Raw genomic sequence first — 22194 nt, forward strand, 5'->3', positions numbered from 1 at the left:
AATGGCATCGTTTTTAAATTAATAATATTCTTTTTTTTAATAATTTTTATTTGAACACAGGTATATTTCCAAGGTGGCAATCTGAATCACTTGCAGGGGCCCGATCTCTCTACTGGCCCCTCCACCCCAGGGGCCCCAGTGCAATCACACTGCCTGCACTGTCTGTATTTACACCCCCTGCTGTCAGACCCCCCCAGCAGATTTGACTCCATGGCTACTGCTTTTGTATGAAGGTACATCAGAGACAACCTAGCCGACCACAAAGCTCTCATTTCTCCTACCTGTTTAAATATTTGGACTGCAGATAGAGTTGGAGAGTGGTTTAAAAGCTCACTTTATCTCCAAACTTAGGACAATTCTTTGAGGGTAATCTAGGATTGGTGCCAGCAGGGTAAAAACAACCGACAGTTCATTTTTTGGAATTTCAGAGCTCTGGGGACTATTTTAAGGCTGATATTCCCCAGTGTGTTAAAAAAAAGCATTCCAATGTAGTCTCGTAATAGTGTTTGAAGTTCTGTGCAGAAAACCATGATCTTCAAGCTGACTAACCTGATGCACATCTCTAATTTCCCTGTCTTAGAAAAAATACAGTTGGGGCATCGGTAGTGTAGTGGATAGTGCCGGCGCCCCATGTACAGAGACGATGCCTTGCTGCAGCAGTCGCAGGTTCAACTCCGGCTTGCAACCCTTTGCTGCATGTCAACCCCCACTCTCTTTCTCACCCCATTTCACTCTGTCCTGTTTCAGTAAAGGCAAAAAGCCCCAAAAAAAAAATCCTTAAAATAAATAGTTAAAACACAATCTAAGAACTCTAAGGACAGAAAAAAAGTACAAAAAAACCCCCAGATTTTATTATGTTTTCAGTAATCTATGACTTGCAGACAATGCATTCAGACAGTATAATGAACATGAACATTTGTCAGTCTTCAGAATCAAAATGATTAGTGTTTCAGGATAAAAGGGCAAAAAGACTCAAACAGCTTTAAATCAGGACGATCACATATGCAGTTATTAAGGCAGTCAATAACACAAACATAAGCAGATTTACAATCAAAGCTTGGAATGAGCGAAGAACAAACAGGTATGTTTTCTTGACTGTAAGATGAAGAGAAACATGAAAATGATTATGAATAAGACGACAACCTGAAGAGGAAACAGCTGAACGGTGTGCGATAGAAGGTAACCATTATTGTGATACAGTATTTCACCACAGAGGGTTTCGCTGAAGGAGTAACCACAATAATAGTCAGTCTAGTCAAGCCAAATATCTTCCTTTATGATTCATTGGTCCAGCAAAATCAATAATATCATATTATCACCAACATAATCCCGGATGACATCCATACAGGGTCCATGCTGTAGCTTCTCAGGAGCTTTTATCACAAGCTCTTCCACATCTGATAACCAAATGTTTATTTTTTTCTGAGCACTTCAAGAACTTCTTGTCCACATAAAAAAAGCTGATTCTTTAACAATGTTAAGGATAAACTTTAAAATCACTACACAATTCTTGCTTTAAAAGAGGACTTCTGAATTATTACAACATGGGTCTTTTTATCATTTTTAACAAAAGATGGGCATTGTTAGGACTTTATTGACACCTCTACTCTTATCGGTCTGGTGGTTTATGTGCTTCTCATTGTCACTGTTAACTACAATTACCACTAAAGTTGCAGGTAAAGTGGATGCTTTGCACACATCTTCCTCTCGGAAGCACTGAAGATATATACCAGTGGTTCCCAACTGGTCCAGCCACAGGGTCCAGATTTCTCATTAGTCTTTAGTTCAAGGTCCATACAGTTTAATACATTCAGCGTCATATTTAAGTTATGCCATGACGTCAAGCTAGTTTGCTGTCTCTGTCAAGTAGCTGTCCGTTAGTCACTCACTCTACAGCAGGAAACGGCACTTCAAATTATAAGCTCTGTGCTGGAAATTCACTGTACGTCAAAATAAATTGTGTTTTTTACAAACTTGACATGTTCGCGAGTCACTTGTGGTCTATTCAAAATGACCCACTTCTGGACCGTGATCCACAAATTGGGAATCACTGATCTATACAATCAGCCCAGGTTAGTGAGATTCGTTTTACCAATTCAGTATTTGACCAAATGTCTTCCCTTCTGTTTCTGAGTTATGATGTTGAATAATGGCCAGAAAAGTGTTTTTGCAGAACATTATGATGTCACAGACATCATAAAGTTGACCATTGATCTTCTGGATACAAAATGTCATCACTTTATCATTTAATCCTATTAGACATTTGTGTGAAGCTATGTGTGAATACTATTATCAAATGAATTTTTGAGTTACAGCTCAAAACATTTTGTGAGGTCACAGTGACCTTGACTTTTGACCACCAAATTCTGGTCAGTTCATTTTTGACTCCCAAGTGGACGTTTGTGCAAAATTTGAGGAAAATTCCTCGAGTCAGCGTTCATAAGAATGAGACGGATACAAGGTCAAAGTGATCTATGACCACCAAAATCTAACCAGTTTATTGCTGAGTCCAAGTGAATGTTTATGCCAAATTTGAAGAAATTCCCTCAAGGTGTTCTTTAAATGTTGTGTTTATGACCATGCGACAGATGCAAGGTCACAGTGACCTTTGACCATCACTTCACTTGATCACTTCATCATTTTATCCTATTAAACAATTTTGTGAAAATTTGTTGTGATTAACAAATGAATTATTGAGTTATTGTGAGGTCACAGTGACCCTGACCTTGACCCTAAACCGCCAAATTCTAGGAAGTTCATTTTTGAGCCGAAGTGGACTTTTTGTGCCAAATTTGAGAAAATTCCCTCCATTTGTTCTAGAGATACTGGCTTCACAATAATGGGAGGTACGGACGACCTGAAAGCAGAATGCCTCTGGTCACGGCCACTGCCAGCGTGAAGGCATAAAACCAGAATCAACATGAGTGTTAATCCAGCCCTTGGAAGGTGCCACAGGGGAAGAAATGGATGCTTGAGTTCAGTCTCAGACCAAATCTTTAAACAGCTACAGTTAGGTTTCACTCTTATCATAGCAGAACAGTGCACTCTGCATGGCTGCAGATGACAATATGAGCAGCAATTTAAGGCGCTCCGTGGAGTTTTCTTGTTTTCTTTCTGTTTACATTCAGCATTACTCACTAGAATAGTCTGACACCTGCACTGTTTACATCAACCTTCCTCTTCCCTGCTATTGTGTTGCATATCTCAGCAAATCACTGCCACCTGCTGATCAGTAGAGAAGTGTCAAACCATTGGCTGGAATGTGTATCACATCATCTCCTTGTGCTAACAAAATGGGGCACACAAAAAAACATTTCTCTACAGGGCTACTAAAAACTCAACAGGGACCTTTATCTGGCCATGGCAACGAAAGATGTAGGGTGTTGGATACACTCCTCACACTGTCTCGCTATGTTGGATTTCTACTTGTGCATCAGAGGTTAACTTTACCTGTGCTGGCTACATGTGTCAGAAGTTATGCAGTTTTGTGAGAATACATTGAGGCTACTGTGCCTACTGTGATTGGCTGCTTGTGTTTTCTGATGTCGGCAGAGACACAGTTATCTTTTCCTTTTCAATAACACACATCTCCATGGTAAACCTGCTGTATTATCAGGGAATGAAACTATGTAGATATGTCAACCGAGCGGAATGTTCACTAATGAAATAAGGTGAAACATCTTGCTGATATGAAAGAATGCAAACACTGCGGATACTGCTGGGGAGGACAGAATTTATGACTTGAGATTGACAGGATTACTCTCTGAAGTATCAGTATGTAGTACTCACTGACAGTCTGACATTTTCACTACTTTGTGCTGTCGTACCAGTTGGTACCTTCAAGGTACACATGTTTAAACCCAGCTATAGAGCAGCAGTTAAATGTCATCAAAACTGAAAAAAAGAAAGACCCACACTGTAGAGTGGTAGTCCTTTGCCTTGGCTCAGCTCAAACTCAAAACAAAAGTAGTGCCCCCCCCCCGATACCCCCTCAGAGAGCAGCTACCACATCTGGCTGTACTAACTTTTTTTTATAGAGATGCACCAATTTTCTTGGACGTTTCCGATTTCCAATTTTTTAAGTCTGACCTTCCATTCTGATTTTGGGTGACACCTATTTTATCTCTTCCTGAAACTGTAATGCCGGGTTTAGACTACAGGATATCAGCCCAATTATAGCCTGACGTGGCGTCGTACTGGGTTGGCTCAGACTGTGAACGACAACGAATGTTGTGTGTGATAATCCATCTTTTTATCTCATGTAGTGTGTCATCATAGACAACAATCAATGCTGCATTTGGAACACCTCACGACATCCCGACAGAAAGTCTGGCATGTTTCAGTTGTATGCCTACACCCACAAGTTTCTCTTACAGTTTATATCCACGTCTGTGAAAACATGGATACTTCACACACAGATCTATTCAACCAGCACAGTTTCAAGATGAGCGTCACCAATTTAGTATCTGACCAAATACTTCCCCTTCTGTTCCTGAGATATGACGGTTAATAATGGCCAGAAAAGTGTTGTTGTTTTTGCAGAACATTATGTCATAGTGAAAGCTGACCTTTGACCTTTGGGATATAAAATGTCATCACTTCATTATTTCATTCCATTAAACCTTTGTGTGAAGCTGTTGTCATTATTTGCAAATGAATTTTGTGCCAAATGTGAAGAAATTCCCTCAAGGTGTTCTTGAGATATCGTGTTCACGAGAATGAGGCAGACAAGGTCACAGTGACCTTGACCTTTGACCACCAAAATCTAATCGGTTCATCGTTGTGCCCAAGTGGATATCTATGCCAAATTTGAAGAGATTCCCTGGAGCCGTCTTGAGATATCATGCAGACAGACGAACAGAAACAGAGACAATTTAACAACCCGGTGAGTACTGCCATTAGCATCAGGCTAGCAAAGAATGCTATTTCTTCATAATGGAGGATATAAATGAATTAAAATTCATACACATTGGCCGGGCTTTTATTTACCACAACTGCAGAGGGTATGTATCTTTATAGAAAATTTAACTGTATGTCATTAATAAAACACTGACAATTAAATACCTTTTACATTTTCTCCCAAACTGCAGCAGGTTAGAGGATGCTCTCTCACTCAGACTCTAAATAAAAAGTGCTCCGGTTACTGCACAAACCTTTGTATGAATCAAATCCATCTGCAGTATATCCCACTTTGTCTCATGTGTTTCACTTTCCCAAAAGAGAACAGGAGCAACAGATCTATAAATACTCAAAGAAGAAGGTCGGAAAAGTCACTAATGATGGGGCGTGACGAAGCACCTGTATTTGATGAACTGGGAATGGGTGGCAGAAGCTGTGACAATAGTTGGTTAGTGTCTGTGCCACTGTGTGTGCGACGTTTAACATTGTGTCAAACATGCATGTAAATCTGTTTGGATCAGGATCGTATATATCTGAGACTGACCAGCTGGTCATCGGTTACGACTGATCAAGCTGAAAATTGGCAGATGCTGGTCACCAGCTGATCGATTGATGCATCTCTACTTTCTAAGTCTTTAACATCATCTAATCTTGCATATCTTAATTAAATATCCACATCTCATATATATTCCCCCCAGCTTTGCTATGTAAATAAAACAAGTAGCAGCATTCTCAAAAATGAGAACATAGTGATAACTGTCTGTAAAAGGCTCTTTCCACCGTACGTGGACAATGATTGGATTACTTTTGGACGCTATTCTTCTGTCAACCGTTAACATGAACTCACTATGGCGTTGCCATGTTGGACTGTAGCTGAGAGTTACAGGGATGGCACGTTGCTCTCGCTCAGTACTGTACTTGGCACGTTAGTTTTCAGACATCTTGCGGATCATGTAGTTGAGGATTCCTCCATGGTGGAAATATGCCAGCTCCACGTCGGTGTCAAACCTCATCCGCACTTGGAATGTTTTTCCTGTGTCAAGCTGCGAGGGCAGAGAGAGACAACATCAAGTATCACATCACCTCAGCAGTGCAAAGATGTCCCAGTTCTACACTTAAGTGTCTTTAACGAACCTTCACATCTACCATCATCCTAGGTGTGAGCTGCTCGGGGATGACGATGGTGTAGCGCTCTCGGCCGGTCAGTCCCAAGCTGTCAGCAGTGTCTCCTGGGAGATACTCCAGAGGAATCACCCCCATCCCAACCAGGTTACTGCGGTGGATCCGCTCATAGCTCTCTGCCAAAACTGCCTTTATACCCTAAATACAAAAACAAAAAGGTTCAGTCTTGACACTTTAAAACACATCTGACCAAAGCACTAGGGCTGTAAACTTCTGGTCAGTTAGTCGACTGGTTGGTTGTTTAGCTCGTTTGACCAAATTCTCAGTAGTTGGAAAATTGCTGGCGCTACTCTAACAAGGTCGCATGTTCCCAGTTGAAAAATGCCAATTATTGTTTAGCGCTCTTCTTTCTCTCCTCTGAAGGGATTTTTTGCCAATATCTGACATGCCATTGTATAACAGCTCATTTGGCCAATAACCGATACCGATATGGAAAATTCTGCAACTTTCTTTTCCAAATGTTCTGACTGAATTTATCAATTCATCCGTATGCTTAACTTTATTTTATTTTATTTTATGTATTTTCATTCATGTATCATGGACATACAGACTATTAATTTAAGACCAGCAGTTACAATAAAGCCCAAAATGATGTATTATCATATCACATGCTGTCAGCACCTTTGAAAAACTAAATTATACTGCAACCATTTCAGCAGAAAGTCTCATCCACTATTTAAGTCTCTTCATATCTCCATGGTAACAAGTTTTCTAACATGCAGAACAAACTGCATGTTTTTTGTGTCAAAAAACAAACAGACAAAGCATCCCCATCATTCTAATTCTAGCTTAATATTGTTTACAAAATAGTATGTATTTTCTTTAACTGGTTATAAAGAAGTGACCCTCACCAGTAGAAAGGGGCCCTTTGCAGCCCAGTCTCTGGAGCTGCCTGAGCCATACTCCTTCCCTGCGAGGACCAGCAGAGGGGTCTCGGACTGCTGATATCTCTCTGCAGCATCAAACACATCCAGCTGGACAAACAGGGACAAATATACAACAGTTCATGAGAGAGGTCAAGCAAAAGGTCTTTGCTTGAAGCTTGAACAGAAGCAGCATGCATGAGGTTGTATTTACACCAAATCAGCCGTTGCGACAATTTGCTGCAGGGTTGGTGTGGGAGTGTCACTTAAGTGGCCCATTTGTGGGGGAGTGGAGGGGGAAACCAATTATTGAAAACCAGGTCCTCAGCAAATATTTGTCTTTGGTAAATAAGTTGTGGCTTAAAAGATCTGTAGAACTCATTTTCCATTATCATTACTGTGGTGGCTTTACTGTGCTGACAAATGTGTACACACACAGTACACACATAGGCCTGTCATGATAACTAGTTTTGCTGGATGATATATTGTCCCAGAAGCAGTGTTTCCCCTACCATTATATTAGGAGGGCGCCCCGCCCCCAACAATGATGTTTAGTCCAATGTACATTTCAAATAATTGTTCAGTTGTTGTATTGACTGCTGTCATTAAAAGAAAGACATGAACACCATGATTCCTTTAAGTGTTTGTGTCGGTGTCCGTCGATAGGTCGATAAGTCAATCAATGTTATTAACAACCCTCAATGTTATTTATAGAACTCATTAATATTTAACAATAGAAGTAGACTCTATTACTTGTAACCATGGACTGCAGGTGTCTTTCAGTCTGATCATTGGTTATATGATTGGCCACCACAGTGTGATGTCAGATTGCATTTCTCCAAAAGTCGATTCTGTTTCAGCTTTTCCTCACATTCCGCTGGTTCTCCTACAGCCCCAACGCCACAGCCTGGTTACGCTACTCACATTCAAATAAATGGAAGGAGTGGTGTTTTGGCCACTTTTGTTTGGTGTGAATGCAGCCCAAGTTTTCATTGTTGTTGACAAAAAGACAACTGATGCAAAAGCATTTTCTTGAAATGCAACAATAATTTCTGTCAAACAACACAGCATCTGCATGATAACTGTTAGGAAGTTATAGAGAGGTGTTGTACACTAACCGTTTCTCCAGTTGGCAGGTGAATGGTTTGTGGTGCCTGCTTGTTGAGGAACTTGTTAAAGAGGCGGATATTGGCAAACGTCCCTCTTGCCATGATAGCGTCGTTACCGCGACGTGAGCCGTATGAGTTGTAGTCACGGGGACTCAAACTGTTAAAACACAGGAAGTGTGAGGCAGAAAGCTTTCATGGACGTTTGGTATATAGATTTAGATAAAAGCTTATTCTAGGCTATTGCCATTTAGTTGGACTCTATTTAAAGTTCAAATGGCTCATTAAAATTGAACCAAGAGAGAAAACCTGCATAAAGCCAGCACTTAATTGCTTTCAGTTGAAAGCAGTGAGGTGACTCACCCTCTGTTGGTCAGGTAGCGTGCTGCAGGGCTGTTTCTAGCGATGTTCCCTGCAGGAGAAATGTGGTCAGTGGTGACCGAGTCTCCTAAGTTCAGCAGCACGTAGGCATCATGTATGGACTTGGGTGGCTGCAGGTCCATTGTCTGAATAAAGATATCATGATACAACATACAGTAAAGCCATAGCCAGAATTATTAGCATTATAATAAATAGTTATAAACAGAAGTTTCCACTGTGGTAAAAATAGAAGTACCAGTAGTGGTGGCAGTCAGGGTAATTTTAGTAAAACAAAGTCCAGGGCTGCCAACATTCAAATTAAACATTTAAGCAAAAAGAAAAATACCATTTTCCATTTGCTTATTACGGAAGACGAGAACGGCCACGTATTTCTTTTTTTTTTTGTGCACTGTTATCTCGTGATAACGACTTATTATTTTGTTATCTCGATATAACAAAGATTGTTATCTCATGATAACGAATTAATTATTTCGTTATCTTGACATAACAAAGATTGTTTTCCCGTGATAATTGTCAAGTCTGATGATTGCGCGCTGGTTAATGTGATCGTCTTGATTTCAGCCTACAAGAGCTGCCGTGGTCCTGCTAGATGCCTCCTGCTGCTGCTGTTATCATTAGTCACACTTCTACTGTTATTATACACATATGATTATTGTCACAATAACTATTGTCATTATTGTCCAAATAGTCGCCCGGTGGCAAATACCCGCCGGGTACCTAATAGCCGCGGGGGGTTTGACCCCATTTTGCTTATTAAACGCCGGTCCGATTAAACGCCGGGGCGATTATTTCCTCATTCATTGCCTCAAGGAGGGATAGCCCTGCCTGCAGCCCTACAGCCCTGCAGGCAGGGAGAGAGCAGCTCGCGAGGGCTGCTCTCTCCCTGCCTGCAGGGCTGTCCCTCCTTGAGGGACTGTTTGCGCTTTTACGCACGGGTCGGTAGTGAAGTGGCGCACATGACTCGTGCTACAAATGACTCACAATGCTGTCATTATAAAGACAATAGTCAAAAAATACTTCCTGGTGCTCTGGAGATCAGGGGCCGTTTTCACAAAGCTTCCTAGCGCTAAGAGTTGCTCCTAGAGACAAAATTCTAAGAAAATTCTCAGAATTATGATGTTTTCTCAGAACGTATCCTTAAAGTTAAGACTAAGTCCTTGTAAAAATAAAAGTTATTCACGGAGCATCTCAGACCTTTAAGAGACTTAAGAGTTTCTTAATCAGAGGAGAAAATGGTGGAAACACAAAGAGGTCGGAGAAATATTCTCCAAACACTCGATGGCAGTGAGTCAATGAAATGTCACAAATTAGATCATGCTGGGATAATGCGTGTGGTCAATCTCATTAGAGATATGCATATATTTCACACCTAATGTTATAATGCCAGAAATAAAATGATCACAACACTAAGATATTTGGAAAACTAGAAAAAATGCAACAGTGCAGCAGTGATGACTTGGGTCTGTTTCAGCCTTCCATCAGCAGAGTGATCACACGAACAATGACAAGACTTTCACAGTCTCATGCTGCAGTGCATTTCATTTCCACTGGGTGTCTACAACTTGCAGGCTCACAAATGGGCGTGTCTTTGACAACCAATCACGTCTGTTAAAGGGTGCATCATACCTAGCAACAGGGTCAACCACTTCTCTTCACTAAGATAAAAGTTTCTGTCCCTTCCTCACTCAGAGTTACTCTGAGAACTTTCCTAAATCACCCTTAAGCTAGGACTCCTTCCTAAAAGTTTTTAGGCTAAGTTAGGAGCTCTCTGAGAATACTCTCAGAATGTTTGTGAATACGACCCCAGCTCTTCAGGTGAGAAATAAAGTTTAATTAAGGGCTCTCCACACACGATTTTAAGCTAATGCAGAGGTGGAAGAGGTACAGATCTTTCAGTTAAAGTAGTAATAACTTTGTGTGGTCGTCTGTTGACGAGCTGCAGTGTGATGCATCTAGTGCATGCTGGGGCGGCACTTGATATGTGTTACATGACATGCCATGCCATGACACTGTGGTACCGCTGTGTTTTCAGCTTAATGCTTCATAACTTATGCAAACACAACTGAATGGTTAGTAGCTTAAACTGAAAAGACACTTGTACCATTGTGTTAGCCTAAATGACTACAGTTACTTTATTATAAAACTCTTAAAATTTGATATTTCCTGGTTCCCACACTTCTGGTAAAATTATTATCATTAGTTTTTAACACTAAATGACTCTGTTTTAATAATGGCAGCCTTGGCCTTAAGTAACTACAGCAGTTGCATTAGTTTGGGAAGATGTTTGAATTACTGTATATATATTTACCAAACCATCAAAAAAAGGTGGTGACTTTATGTAGGTTGAATTGGGGTCCCATGTATAGAGTTTGTCAGATGGAGCAACCAGAGAGTTCCAGCGCTCATTCACTTTCTGCAACAATACAACACAGTAAGAAGATTCAGTCAATCACACATCTACATCACACTGTAGGAACACTGCCAATTTTCTTGCCAACAGACTACAGATTACACTACCTCAATCTTCTCATAGACTTCTTTGAACATTGATGGGATGACAAACGTTCTCTCCACAGCCTGGATCTCTTCCCGTGACGGCCAGATATCGCTCAGGTAAATCTCTCTGCCTTCAGAGTTCGTGGCTACAGAGGAGACACAGGACAAGAGGGCAGAATTTAATATGTGAAAACTATCTTCATCTTATGCATCAAGCTCAAATGTACTTACAGATATTAAACAAAAAAGATTTATATCAAACATCAAAAAGTTAAAATCAAATGTAATTTCCAACACCAAGGCTAACCTGATGACATCACACCAATTACAAAAAATGGTAAATGGTAAATGAACTGCACTTTTATAACGCTTTCCTAGTCTTCCGAGCACTCAAAGGGCTTTTACACTACGAGTCACGTTCACCCATTCACACATACATTCACACACTGGTGGCCGAGGCTACCATACATGGTGCCACCTGCTACTCAGTAACCATTCACATGCTCTCACACAGCCATTGGGACCAATTTGGGGTTCTGCATCTTGCCCAAGAATACTTCAACATGTGGTATGGAGGAGCTGGGGATCGAACTGCCGATCTTCCAATTAGTGGATGACCTGTTCTGCTTCCTAAGCTACTGCTGCCCCTTTTCAATGTTACCAGAACAGTTGCATTAGAAAAGAGATGATACAGATACTGGACTCCTGTATTCCTGATACTGTATTATACGTTATATCAGGTTTGACGAAATCCAACTTCAAACTGATGTTTCTTGCATTTTCCACTCGTCTCAAAGTTCATAAAAGTCAGCGTTCATCGCCCATTTCATCCATTTTGTCCATTTAATCCATGGGCCACAAAGCTTTAACAGCCCATTTCATAGAGTCCATTCTTATTATCTTTGTCTTGTACTTCACCTGGATGTTCTTCTTGAAACTGCTCGTGACGACTCTGGCTGGTTTTGAATTTTTAACTTCCTCTTCTGGTGTGACAGCAGAGTCACAACACTTTTAATGTCTCTGGAACAAGGTAATCGGGTACCTTCCTCAAGTGGTGTTTGACAACAGAAGGATGGGGGTCCCTGCTGTGTCTGAGCAGATGCAGATATCTGGGGTTGTCCTCAAAATATGTTTTGAGCTTCTCTGAATTGAACAGCTCCTTTTTGATCTCCTTTAGTCTGCCTCTCTTACTGCCCGCTTCGTCACTGAGTGCATAGTCAAGACGAAGACTTTCAACAAACCTATGAGGATTTCTTTTTTAACGACATTACAGACTCAGCACAGTGAAGAGATATATATTTTATTCCTAATATGTTAAGTACTATTGTTAAACATTGTAGCATAATTCATATTTATTTCTGTTTTATTGAATTTTATTACTTATGTTTACATACTTCTTTTTCATACCCCTTTCTTACTTCTTATAGTTCTCTATTCTTTACATCGGAGCACCTGTAATGAATCAAAATTTTTCCTCATGGATCAATTAAGTATTTCTGATTCTGAAAACATGAGGAAATTATGAATTTTAGAAAGTAAAGTGAACTAACTTTCCCATTAATTTTCTCCAGAAGTGTACAGTAAAATAACCTTAGATTTGATATGGTCTCAGTCAGGGTCATCCTTAACCGGATTATTATGAACATTTTAGCCAAACTCTGAAGGAAAACATTTAGTCATTTTCATTTTTAGTTTCACTTTAATTCAAAAATTAGAACAGTTTCAATGTATTATAATATCATTTGAGCTGACTCTTTGCATTACTGTGCAGTAAAACTACTTAAATATTATAATTTCATAGGAAGGAACATTTTGAGCAGATATCCATTGCACTTCTCAGCAAATCAACCAACCTTACTGAGACTTATTGCTATTTTTTTCCCTAATAATTATTATTTTTATTCATTTTATGCCTGATAAAGGTCTGACGGACATGTGTGCCAAATTTGAAGAAATTCTCTTGAGGTGTTCTTGAGATACCATGTTCACAAGGATGGGATGTACGGACCTTCAGACGGACAGACAGACAACCCAAAAACATCATTCCTATATGGTTATTGCTGACATAGAGGCATAAAAACTGGAGTGGGTCAAAAAGTGGCTGGGACTGCCTCTCTCGGGGATGACTTAAGAATTCAAGGCCAGACTTCAGATGACTTAGAATCCTGGGACAAGGTTATCCAAGCAAGTGCAAGTTGCAACAGCAGGGAGGAAGTGGTGTCCAGCTGCTGAGGCAGTTCAGCGGGCAAAAGCTGCACTCAAGCATTCTGACATTGTAGGGAAAGTACAGTTTAGAGGGTCTTCACACAGGGTCAAACAGGCCCCTTTTGGCACAAAGTGACAACTCTCCAGCAAAGGTGAGTATTAGTTGTGAAGGGACTGTAATGAGAGGAGGAGATGGTGAGATATGTTTAAGTGGTCAAAACAGGAACAGGTGGGACAACACAGAGAGGAAATCAGCTGTAGAGAGCTATGAAGAAAGAAATGAAATAAGTGTAGTTTTCTTGTGAGAGCTGTCAATAATGTGCTTCAAAGTCCAAAAACCTGAACCAGCTGCTTGCTGAAGACCCAGTTTGTCCACTTTGTTGAACAGCATCAAACCTCAAACACATCATTTAATCCTGCTAAACAAGCATGAGTCAGGGAAGGTACACAAGGAGGCACACCCAGGAACACAACTCTCCTCCTCTTTCAACTAGGAGAACTGTCATTTCCTTTGAACAGGAGTTACAGACAGCGCTGGAGATGTCAGTACGTTTACATGCACGCAGTAGTCGAGCTTAGCTCATAGCTCGGCTAATCAGTCAAGTCGGACTTCTTGTCTTGTCTGAGTGTAAATGCAGAAGAGAGAATCGAATTTCTGACCAAGTACGTCTGACTCCACCTCGATCGGCAGCGCTGTGTTCTTTTTAATATAGTGTGTATTGAATTAGTTCCGGTTGACCCACAGAGGAAGCTAACGATGAATGAAGATGGCAGAGATGGATGTAGTTTCCTCATCCGTCCACAAGTACATCTTCTGCTTCACGGTCGCCATGGTGTTTGTTTGTTTGCTGCTGCTATGTCATCTCCTTCTTCTTCTGGGTGAAAGCCCGCAAAAGAAAAAGTGGTGCACGCGCAGAACGCCAAGTCCGACTCCAGTCGGACTGAGTGGATACATGCAGCAATAGTTTGATATTCAATCAAATTATCTAGGTGTGTTAGTCGAGCTATGGATAGTTCAATTTCAGTTGGACTAAGCTGTTTACATGCATTTAAAAGTCTGGTTTCAGTCGGACTAAGCCAATAATTCAATTTTCTCAAGCTGCATGTAAACGTACTGAGTGAGTTGGCTCCACCAGAATGAATGACATGGAGCCGCCACTCTTGTGGGCCGACCACCTGCAGGGACTGGCAAGCAATGTGTGCTGGCGGCAGGCAGGGGCTGGCACCCGGGCGTGCTGACCTCTGGTGTTGCAGACTCGCTCTAGGTACATGGAACATCACCTCTTTTCGGGGTCTTGTTCACGAGTGAGGGTGGAATGGAGTATAGTGAGCACTGTACTGGATTGTTGTGGTTAAGAGAGAGCTGAGTCAGAAGACAAATCTTTCGATTTACCGGTCCATCTACGTCCAAACCCTCACCTACGGTCATGGTCACTTGCGCTGTAGTGTGTGATGATGGGTGTGAGGGCTTTAATGGTGACAGACCAACACTACCACCCACAGCGACGTGCTTCAGCAAGCTCATTATACTGTATGCCTAATTATGTGTGACAATAAATAAAGGGAAGCTTACAGCTAATTGTTTTTTTTCTGTGTGGTCCCCCTAAAAAAAAACACCACTCACCAATTGGTTCGCTTTCAAAGTCTATCCTTACAGTGCCGGCTATTGCGTAGGCGATGACGAGTGGTGGGGAAGACAGGTAGTTAGCTCTGGTGTTGGGGTGGACTCTTCCTTCAAAGTTTCTGTTTCCTGAGAGGACACCTGCAGCAACCAGATCTCCCTGAAACACAAATCAATAAACACCTCAAAGGATACAAAGACTGCACGATTACTGTGTTTTTTTATATTCTGAAATGTATTACTGCTCATATATATACATAGCTTGTAAAAGGGAGAGAGGAGAGATACTTCAGATTGGGAAAAAGTACAAGTGAAATGCAAGAGAGCAATTGTGGATTAGGTGCCTACAATGCCCAAGTAAGCACACAACATTTATGAGTGAAGGATGCTGGGAAAAGGGGAAAAACACTAAATGAGGATGAAAAAGATGTATTGAGTGCTTGAAGATATGAAATGATACAGTAGGGATGTGGTACCTGGGTTATGGCCTCCACCACGGGCTCTGGGAGAGGCCCACTGTTGCCTATACAGGTCATGCAACCATAGCCAACAACCTCAAAGCTAACAGGAGAGACAAAACGATTATTTACAAAGTAAGCATATTATCTTCAAAGAGCTTCATACTAACTTTGGCTGACTGTGACAAAAATCACATGACCATCATGAGCACTGGGCAAGACTACTCCAAATATATATAAAGCTTTATTGCAGACACAGGTCCATATATCACAACATACAGTATAAATAGTATAAAAAAGGAGATACAAAAATACAAAAATTGTGCATATCATAAGATATACAAGCTATTGCACCAATGCCGTCTAAGCCTAGAAGTGAATCTATAGCAGCTTTTCAGGGGGCTGACTAGGGCTTCTATTATGTGGTTCTCTGACTTGTCCAGGCGACACATAAAACTAAACATCAGCTGTCTTAAGAGTGCCTCACAGGTTGGCACTCTAGTGGACACGAACAATTGACTGGCACTATGCCACCTAGGGACACAAAGCAGCAGCCTCATTGCATCATTGTATGCTACCTTGAGCCTCTGCATACTCTTTTTCTTATAGTTAGACCACAATTGAGCAGTATATAACGGTGTGATGTAGGTTCTGAACAGGGAACACTTCACAGAGTCAGAGCACATAGAAAACTTCCTTATAAGCATGTTAGCTTGAGAGTAAATTTTACAGCGCTGTCGATATAGGTCTTTGTCATCCGTCCAGTCATCGGATATGACATGACCTAGGTATTTAATTTCCTCACACACAGCAAGAGGACTGTCTGACAAATAAAAGGTTGGAAAAGTTGATTTCCTGTCCCCATCGCTTCTAATTATCATTATGTGGCTTTTCTTAGTGTTATATTTTATGTCATGATCAAGGCCACACTGAGAGCACACCTTCAACATCTGCTGCAGGCCAGCACTATATGGACTGAGCAGGACCAGGTCATCTGCATACATAAGATGATTAACAATAGTGTTGCCCACAAGACAGCCAGTTTTTAACCCATTTAACTGATCTGATAATTCATCCAAATAAACATTAAATAAAATATCAATAAATATCACCAATATAATAGACAAAATTCCTCCTTGCCGCACTCCGTTACTAATACAGAATGGAGCAGATACAACATTGTCCCATTTAACCTGAAACGTTTGATGGGCATACCAAAACACTAAAATTCTCACTAAAAATTTAGGGACACCTCTATCTAGCAATTTTACAAATAATTTTTCATGGTTAATTCTATCAAATGCCTTGGAGGCATCAATAAAGCATAGGAATACAGATGAATTAAGGCTTGTGTACTTAAATACAATCTCTTTAAGAGCATAAATACACAGGTCAGTTCCATGTTTTCTTTTGAAACCAAGCTGATTGTCAGTAGTAAGGACATACATTTCTAGCTTTGTTAACAGTATTCTCTCCAGTACTTTCGACAAGATACTGGCTAATGCAATAGGTCGATAATTGTCTATACTGTTGAGCTTACCAGCCTTGTCTTTAAGCACGGGCACTAACATCACTGAGCTTACCAGCCTTGTCTTTAAGCACGGGCACTAACATCACAGACATAATAGAATTGGGCAGAACACCATGAACCAAAAAACCAGTAAAGCACATGGAAAGCCAAAGCGACTGGGACACACTCTTTGACCTCATGGGAGCTATGGGGTATCACACAAGTACTGTCAATATATAGAAGAACATTTCCATCTATTTTAGGTATTTTATTGAGGATCTTTTCAGGAATTGTGAAATTGTAATTCTCACCCATATCATTCCAAATATATTTCAGATTATGGGCGCCACAGTGAAACAAATCAATCATCCCCATATATATATATATATATATATATATATATATATATATATATATGATAGCGCACGCGCTATTGAGCCTTTTAGAAAGTGCAGACCAGAATTACTGCGAATGTGTTGTATCCCAGTGATATAAGGCAATATGGTGCCGTGACTTCTCTTTTTTTTACCTCCTTGAGTTCATTATGGGATAGGCCAGCAGATGGAGCTACTTTTGCTGAATGAAAAGCTTCAAAACAATCCGTTATCCTCAGCACAGTTATTTCATAGAGATTCCGTGGCTTTTGACAATTTTGTCTCTCCGTCACTACTCTATCATTTCTTTTACTGTGATGGCTATCTCTGTATTATCAGCTCAATTCAATTCAATAAGCTTTATTGGCATGACATTTCATAAATGTTGCCAAAGCACATTTACAGTTTAAGACAGTGAATTCAATTAACTGCAATGGAATATGTAAGGTAATTAAATTATTAGAGAAACAACTGACAACAATGCATAAATACAAAATCATAGACATACAACATATTAAGTGAAGGAGGAAATAAAAGGCGTGAGCTGTGAGGGGAAGAACTATATGTTGTTGTTTGGTTTTCTCCTAGGCTGCGACATTCACCGATATATCTCGCTGCTTCTGTGGCGGTGACACTATTTACTCCAGAGAGTGTATTAAAATCTTGGAGCTTACATGTCATTTTGGTAAAGAACATTGTTCTGATGTCTTCATATGTGCTATTATTGTAGCAGGAAATCTTGCTCTGTCTCCACTTGTCTCTGTGGACAAAGCTGACACAGCTTGTCCTCTCTAGGCAGCCAGGTCTGCCTGTGTCTGCCAGTCTCTATGGCCAGGCTGTGATAACTGATAGCCCTTTTCGACAGTCATGGGCTGGCTTGGCTTGGTTTGGTTTGGGTCATCGGCCCAACACGACAGGGATTTGCATTTCCATTACAACAGGGATACCCACTTGAAGCTGTGTTTTAACTGATGACGGCTTGTCTTAAGTGATGACGTTTAAAAGCAGCGGGCTGATCCACAGCTAAACTGATAGTGAACATGAAACAGTGAAATAAAGCAGCTATATGAAGTACAAACAGAATGCAGGACAGAACCGAGAAGGTCCATCTCTGGCGCAACTTGGCATGGCATGGCATGGCATGACATGGCATGGGATGGCGTGTCTAAATTGATAATGGAAACGCAGGGCGGCATTGGCTTGACTCAGTGCGGCCAAAAGAGACAGTGGAAAAAGCCGACGAGTTTGTGCATAGGTAGTGTCTTTCTCAGTTTCTGATCTGTCACAGCGGTCAGAAGGTTTGCCATTAGCCCCTTTTCCACCAACATTTCCAGGAACCTTTATTACCAGGAATTTATTAACCTGGGTAAAAGAATTCCTGGTAATCTGTGTGGTTCGCGTTTCCACCGCAACTCAAAGTTCCGGAAAATGTATTCAAATTAGCGTGATGACGTAGATGATTAGGTGTGTGTCCTGTATTTGGCTCCGCCAGCTTGTTTACTGGTAACATAGTGCTGGGATAGAGAGGAGGGGCTGTTTGTCTCAGTCAGCTGCTCAGTTTAAAAGTATTTTAAGATACGTGTCAAACTAAGTTAGTCTACATACAGACAGCTGTCATTTGAGCTTATTAGTAACAATTCGCTATCAGCTGAACCAGTGTGCTGTCCTTGTGTAAGACATAACGTTACTGGGAGTGGATGAGAGACTGTGGATGGAGCATATTGAATATTGCTGTCTACATGTCTACATGTTCATGCTTGCTGAACTCATGTATTGATAAAGTATTGGCTTCTTACTCGCTAAGGTTTAATTTCACTGTAGCTGCCGTCAACTCGAGTCATTTTCCAGTTATCTTCACTTCGTTTCATCGGGGCTGCTCGGCTGTTAACCGGTTACCTTGTTGCGTCGGTGTATGTGGAGGAGTTCAGCGCCGGCACAGAGAGCAGAGGAGAACTGATACCGCCAGCGCTTCTCTATACTACGGTCTTTGATAATTTAGCCCCGGGGCTAATTCGGTACCGGGTTTCGGCACCCATCCTTAATCAAAACACAAAAGAAGTGAAGCTTGTAGAAAATGAAATAAAGTTTGCAGCGGCTGCCTGTGCCAGGAAGTGCGGAACGCTGCAAGTGTGTGTCCCACCAATCAGCGTTGTTCGACACACCGCCCTGCCCCTCAAGAATTCCGGGTAATCTGAAAAGTCCTACCCCCCTACTAGGTAAGTTTTTTACCCGGGTAATTTTGGTGGAAACGCACAGAGGTTTTTTCAAAATCCCAGGTAATTGATAAAAGTTCCTGCGGTGGAAAAGGGGCTATTGTGTACGGTCTGCTTAGGGCCAAATAGCACTCAAGTTTGTTTTGGGTTTTTGTCGTCCAATAGTTGATGTAACTTTCTTTTTCTTCTGCTATAATTTGGTCAGGCTGGACTGTTAGAGGAGGTAAGCCTCAGGACCGGCTGGTCGGGAGGACTCTCCCCTTTGAATCTCTCTGGTAAGTATAATGCTGTTTTACTATGCCGATAAATAGGCTAGCTGGCTACTAGCTGGGGGAAGGGGGGGAATTCATCTCCCATGTTGTAATAGTTTCATGTAGGCTACTGTCTTTATGAGAGACACAGAGAGAGAGAGACCACATGTATGGGGGAGATTACAGGAGATTAGTGTGCGTGTTTTTCTGTTAATCACATTTGATCACCCAGTTACACATGCAGCCCTACACCACAGTTGCACCGCACTGTTTTTGCCTTCCGTGAGCTAAATCCATCCAGCAGAGCAAACTTTGATCAAAAGGTGAGGAAAAAAGCTAGTAAGTAGACCTTGGGTTTTTTTTTTATGTTTGCAAGTTTGTTTTGTTTATGTGTCCAACAACTGTTTTCCAGGCTCAACACATAAAGTGTCTTTGTCTTTCCCACATGAATGAACATTTCAGAGATCATCCATACATAAAGACAACTGACTGACTGAGGTGCTTGAGCAGCTTACCCCAGCTGAGAGAGGTAGTCCATGACACCACTTTCCTTCAGGTAGTAGGTGACAACTCCACTGCCAGGTGACAGGCTGGTCTTTATGTACGGCTTCACACTCAAGCCACACTCTATTGCTTTTTTCGCAAGGAGCCCTGAAAGAAGAACATTTATCATTAATAACTGTGTCAAATACCCTGGAGGAGTAAACATTTCCCTCAGTCCCCATCCTGATTAGGAATCACCTCTCAGAACCCCATGAACCCCCATGAGAAGTACTGTAAACCCACCTGCTCCAAGCATGACAGATGGGTTGCTTGTGTTGGTGCAGCTGGTGATAGCGGCGATGACCACTGAGCCATGGCTTAACGTATACTCATTTCCATTAAATTGGAAGGGCACCACAGTGCTGTGACGCTCAGAAGCCACCTGGAAACCCTTGAAACCTTGCTGAAAAATATCACAAACCAACATGAAATCATTTACTCTGTAAAGTCAACCAATGCTCTAAGAGTAACAGCAATACAGTCATGGACACAAGTTCAAGCTATTACTGACAAAAAGGGCTGCGTGTTGTTTGAACTTTTTTGATACATAAGCAAACAAAATACTTGAGTTTTTGTAGCCATGCCAGAACTTCATGTTTTTATAAAACCTTTCTTCAGTTTTGGGAAACCCATTTTTTTCATTTAACAAAAAAAGCAACAAGGAACGAGAGAAATTTAAAAAGTTGAAGTGAAAATATTAAATGCTGTCCAAGCAGGAGCCGTATGAGTCAAAGTCTAAAATTGGCAATATTTGATTTAAATCAGGAACTATCTGATTAAAGTAGAATTACTGCCTTGTGGTTGCCTCCACAAACCGGTCAATTTACTGCCATGGCGAAAGAATAAGTGGGGACTCCCTACCACTGAAGCTGTCATTAAGTCAGAATGTGTGTCCATTCCCTGATTACCCAGTAAGTTATTCATATTCCTTTAGTCTGTAAGAGTCCATTGATCAAATCAATAAAAAGCGTTTTTCATGAAAATTAATCCAAGTTGTGTGTACAGTTTTAACAGGATAAAGTGGTGTTGTGCTGGTATGCCGGGTGACATAATCCTCAAAAGTCATAATGCTCTCTCTCTCTGATGCCTCGTCTGTCGAGGCTAGATCAAATGAATGATTCATAATTGATATATTATCTGAAGCCTAATTTCTATACAAGTAATATTTATACTGGTTCAAATAAACAATTCGATCGTATTTCCCATCTTTGCTGAGAAACAGTTTTGTTTAAAAGGAATTAAAGGCCTATGCCATATAGATGCCTGCCCCAACAATAAGCCTGTTGAGTTTTGTGATTTAAGCAAATAATTGCCCGGGCAACCCTTTTTCCATGACAAAAATGAGACAATGGGGAGCTAAAAATATATCTCGATAATAAAAACAAAATCTATGTTTTTTGCTGACAAGACATGATGAAAATGTTCATGGTGGACTATTGGACACTGAAAGCTGAGAACATCCGTGCTTGTGATTATCTTCAAATGCCGCATGATGGACGGGTTGGCAAACTCCAGTAAATAGTTTATTTATTAAAAGCTCAACATCTCTCTATTTATGGTCTCAAAAAATTTTTGAGACCATAAATAGAGAGATGTTGAGCTTTTCAAATGATGATCATTAAGTGTGTGTTTGTAAATCACCCCTTAAACCTGTCAAAAACTGCTGGAGAAATGACAGTTTGTAAGTGTATAGAAATGATTTCTAAAACTGTAAATGACATCTTTATACAACCTGTCAGCTTGATTCTAATTTCTGATACATGAATTAGTCTCACTGGATTAGTTTAAAGGTTAAAAAAACATAAAGAACACATAATTACTAAAAGTTGACTAAAATGTCATGAATTTTCATCGTCTAAAATGCTTTGAAATATCAGCAACTTAAACAGTTTGAATTTTCGTTGACTGAAATGTTTTAAATTTTTGTCGACTAAAATGTTTTGAGTTTTCGTTGACTAAAACAATGAAGGACAAAAAGAATAAAATGTGACTAAAACTAATGAGCATTTTCATCTCAAGACTAAGACTAAATCTGAAACAGCTGTCAAAATTAACACTGTATGAAACAGGGGGTTTGGGGTAGATTTGGGTC

The 22194-nt window shown here is 40.7% G+C and overlaps 1 protein-coding gene across 1 annotated transcript in view; it reads right to left on the minus strand.

Annotated features, from left to right (window-relative positions):
- Positions 1–829: 829 nt before the first annotated feature.
- The window catches only part of aco1 (aconitase 1, soluble), a 35476-nt gene continuing 14111 nt past the window's right edge, over positions 830–22194 (minus strand). The window contains exons 11-21 of the mRNA XM_050066936.1: positions 20346–20505; positions 20075–20210; positions 15230–15314; positions 14757–14913; positions 10949–11073; positions 10740–10844; positions 8414–8556; positions 8063–8210; positions 6933–7055; positions 6034–6219; positions 830–5942 (exon numbers count right to left, since the gene is read on the minus strand). Of these exons, the coding sequence (XP_049922893.1) occupies positions 5826–5942; positions 6034–6219; positions 6933–7055; positions 8063–8210; positions 8414–8556; positions 10740–10844; positions 10949–11073; positions 14757–14913; positions 15230–15314; positions 20075–20210; positions 20346–20505 (1485 nt within the window). The 3' untranslated portion in view covers positions 830–5825. The remainder of the gene's footprint in view (positions 5943–6033; positions 6220–6932; positions 7056–8062; positions 8211–8413; positions 8557–10739; positions 10845–10948; positions 11074–14756; positions 14914–15229; positions 15315–20074; positions 20211–20345; positions 20506–22194) is intronic.

The sequence above is a fragment of the Epinephelus moara genome, chromosome 17 (assembly GCF_006386435.1).
Source record: "Epinephelus moara isolate mb chromosome 17, YSFRI_EMoa_1.0, whole genome shotgun sequence".
Taxonomy (NCBI): Eukaryota; Metazoa; Chordata; class Actinopteri; order Perciformes; family Serranidae; genus Epinephelus; species Epinephelus moara.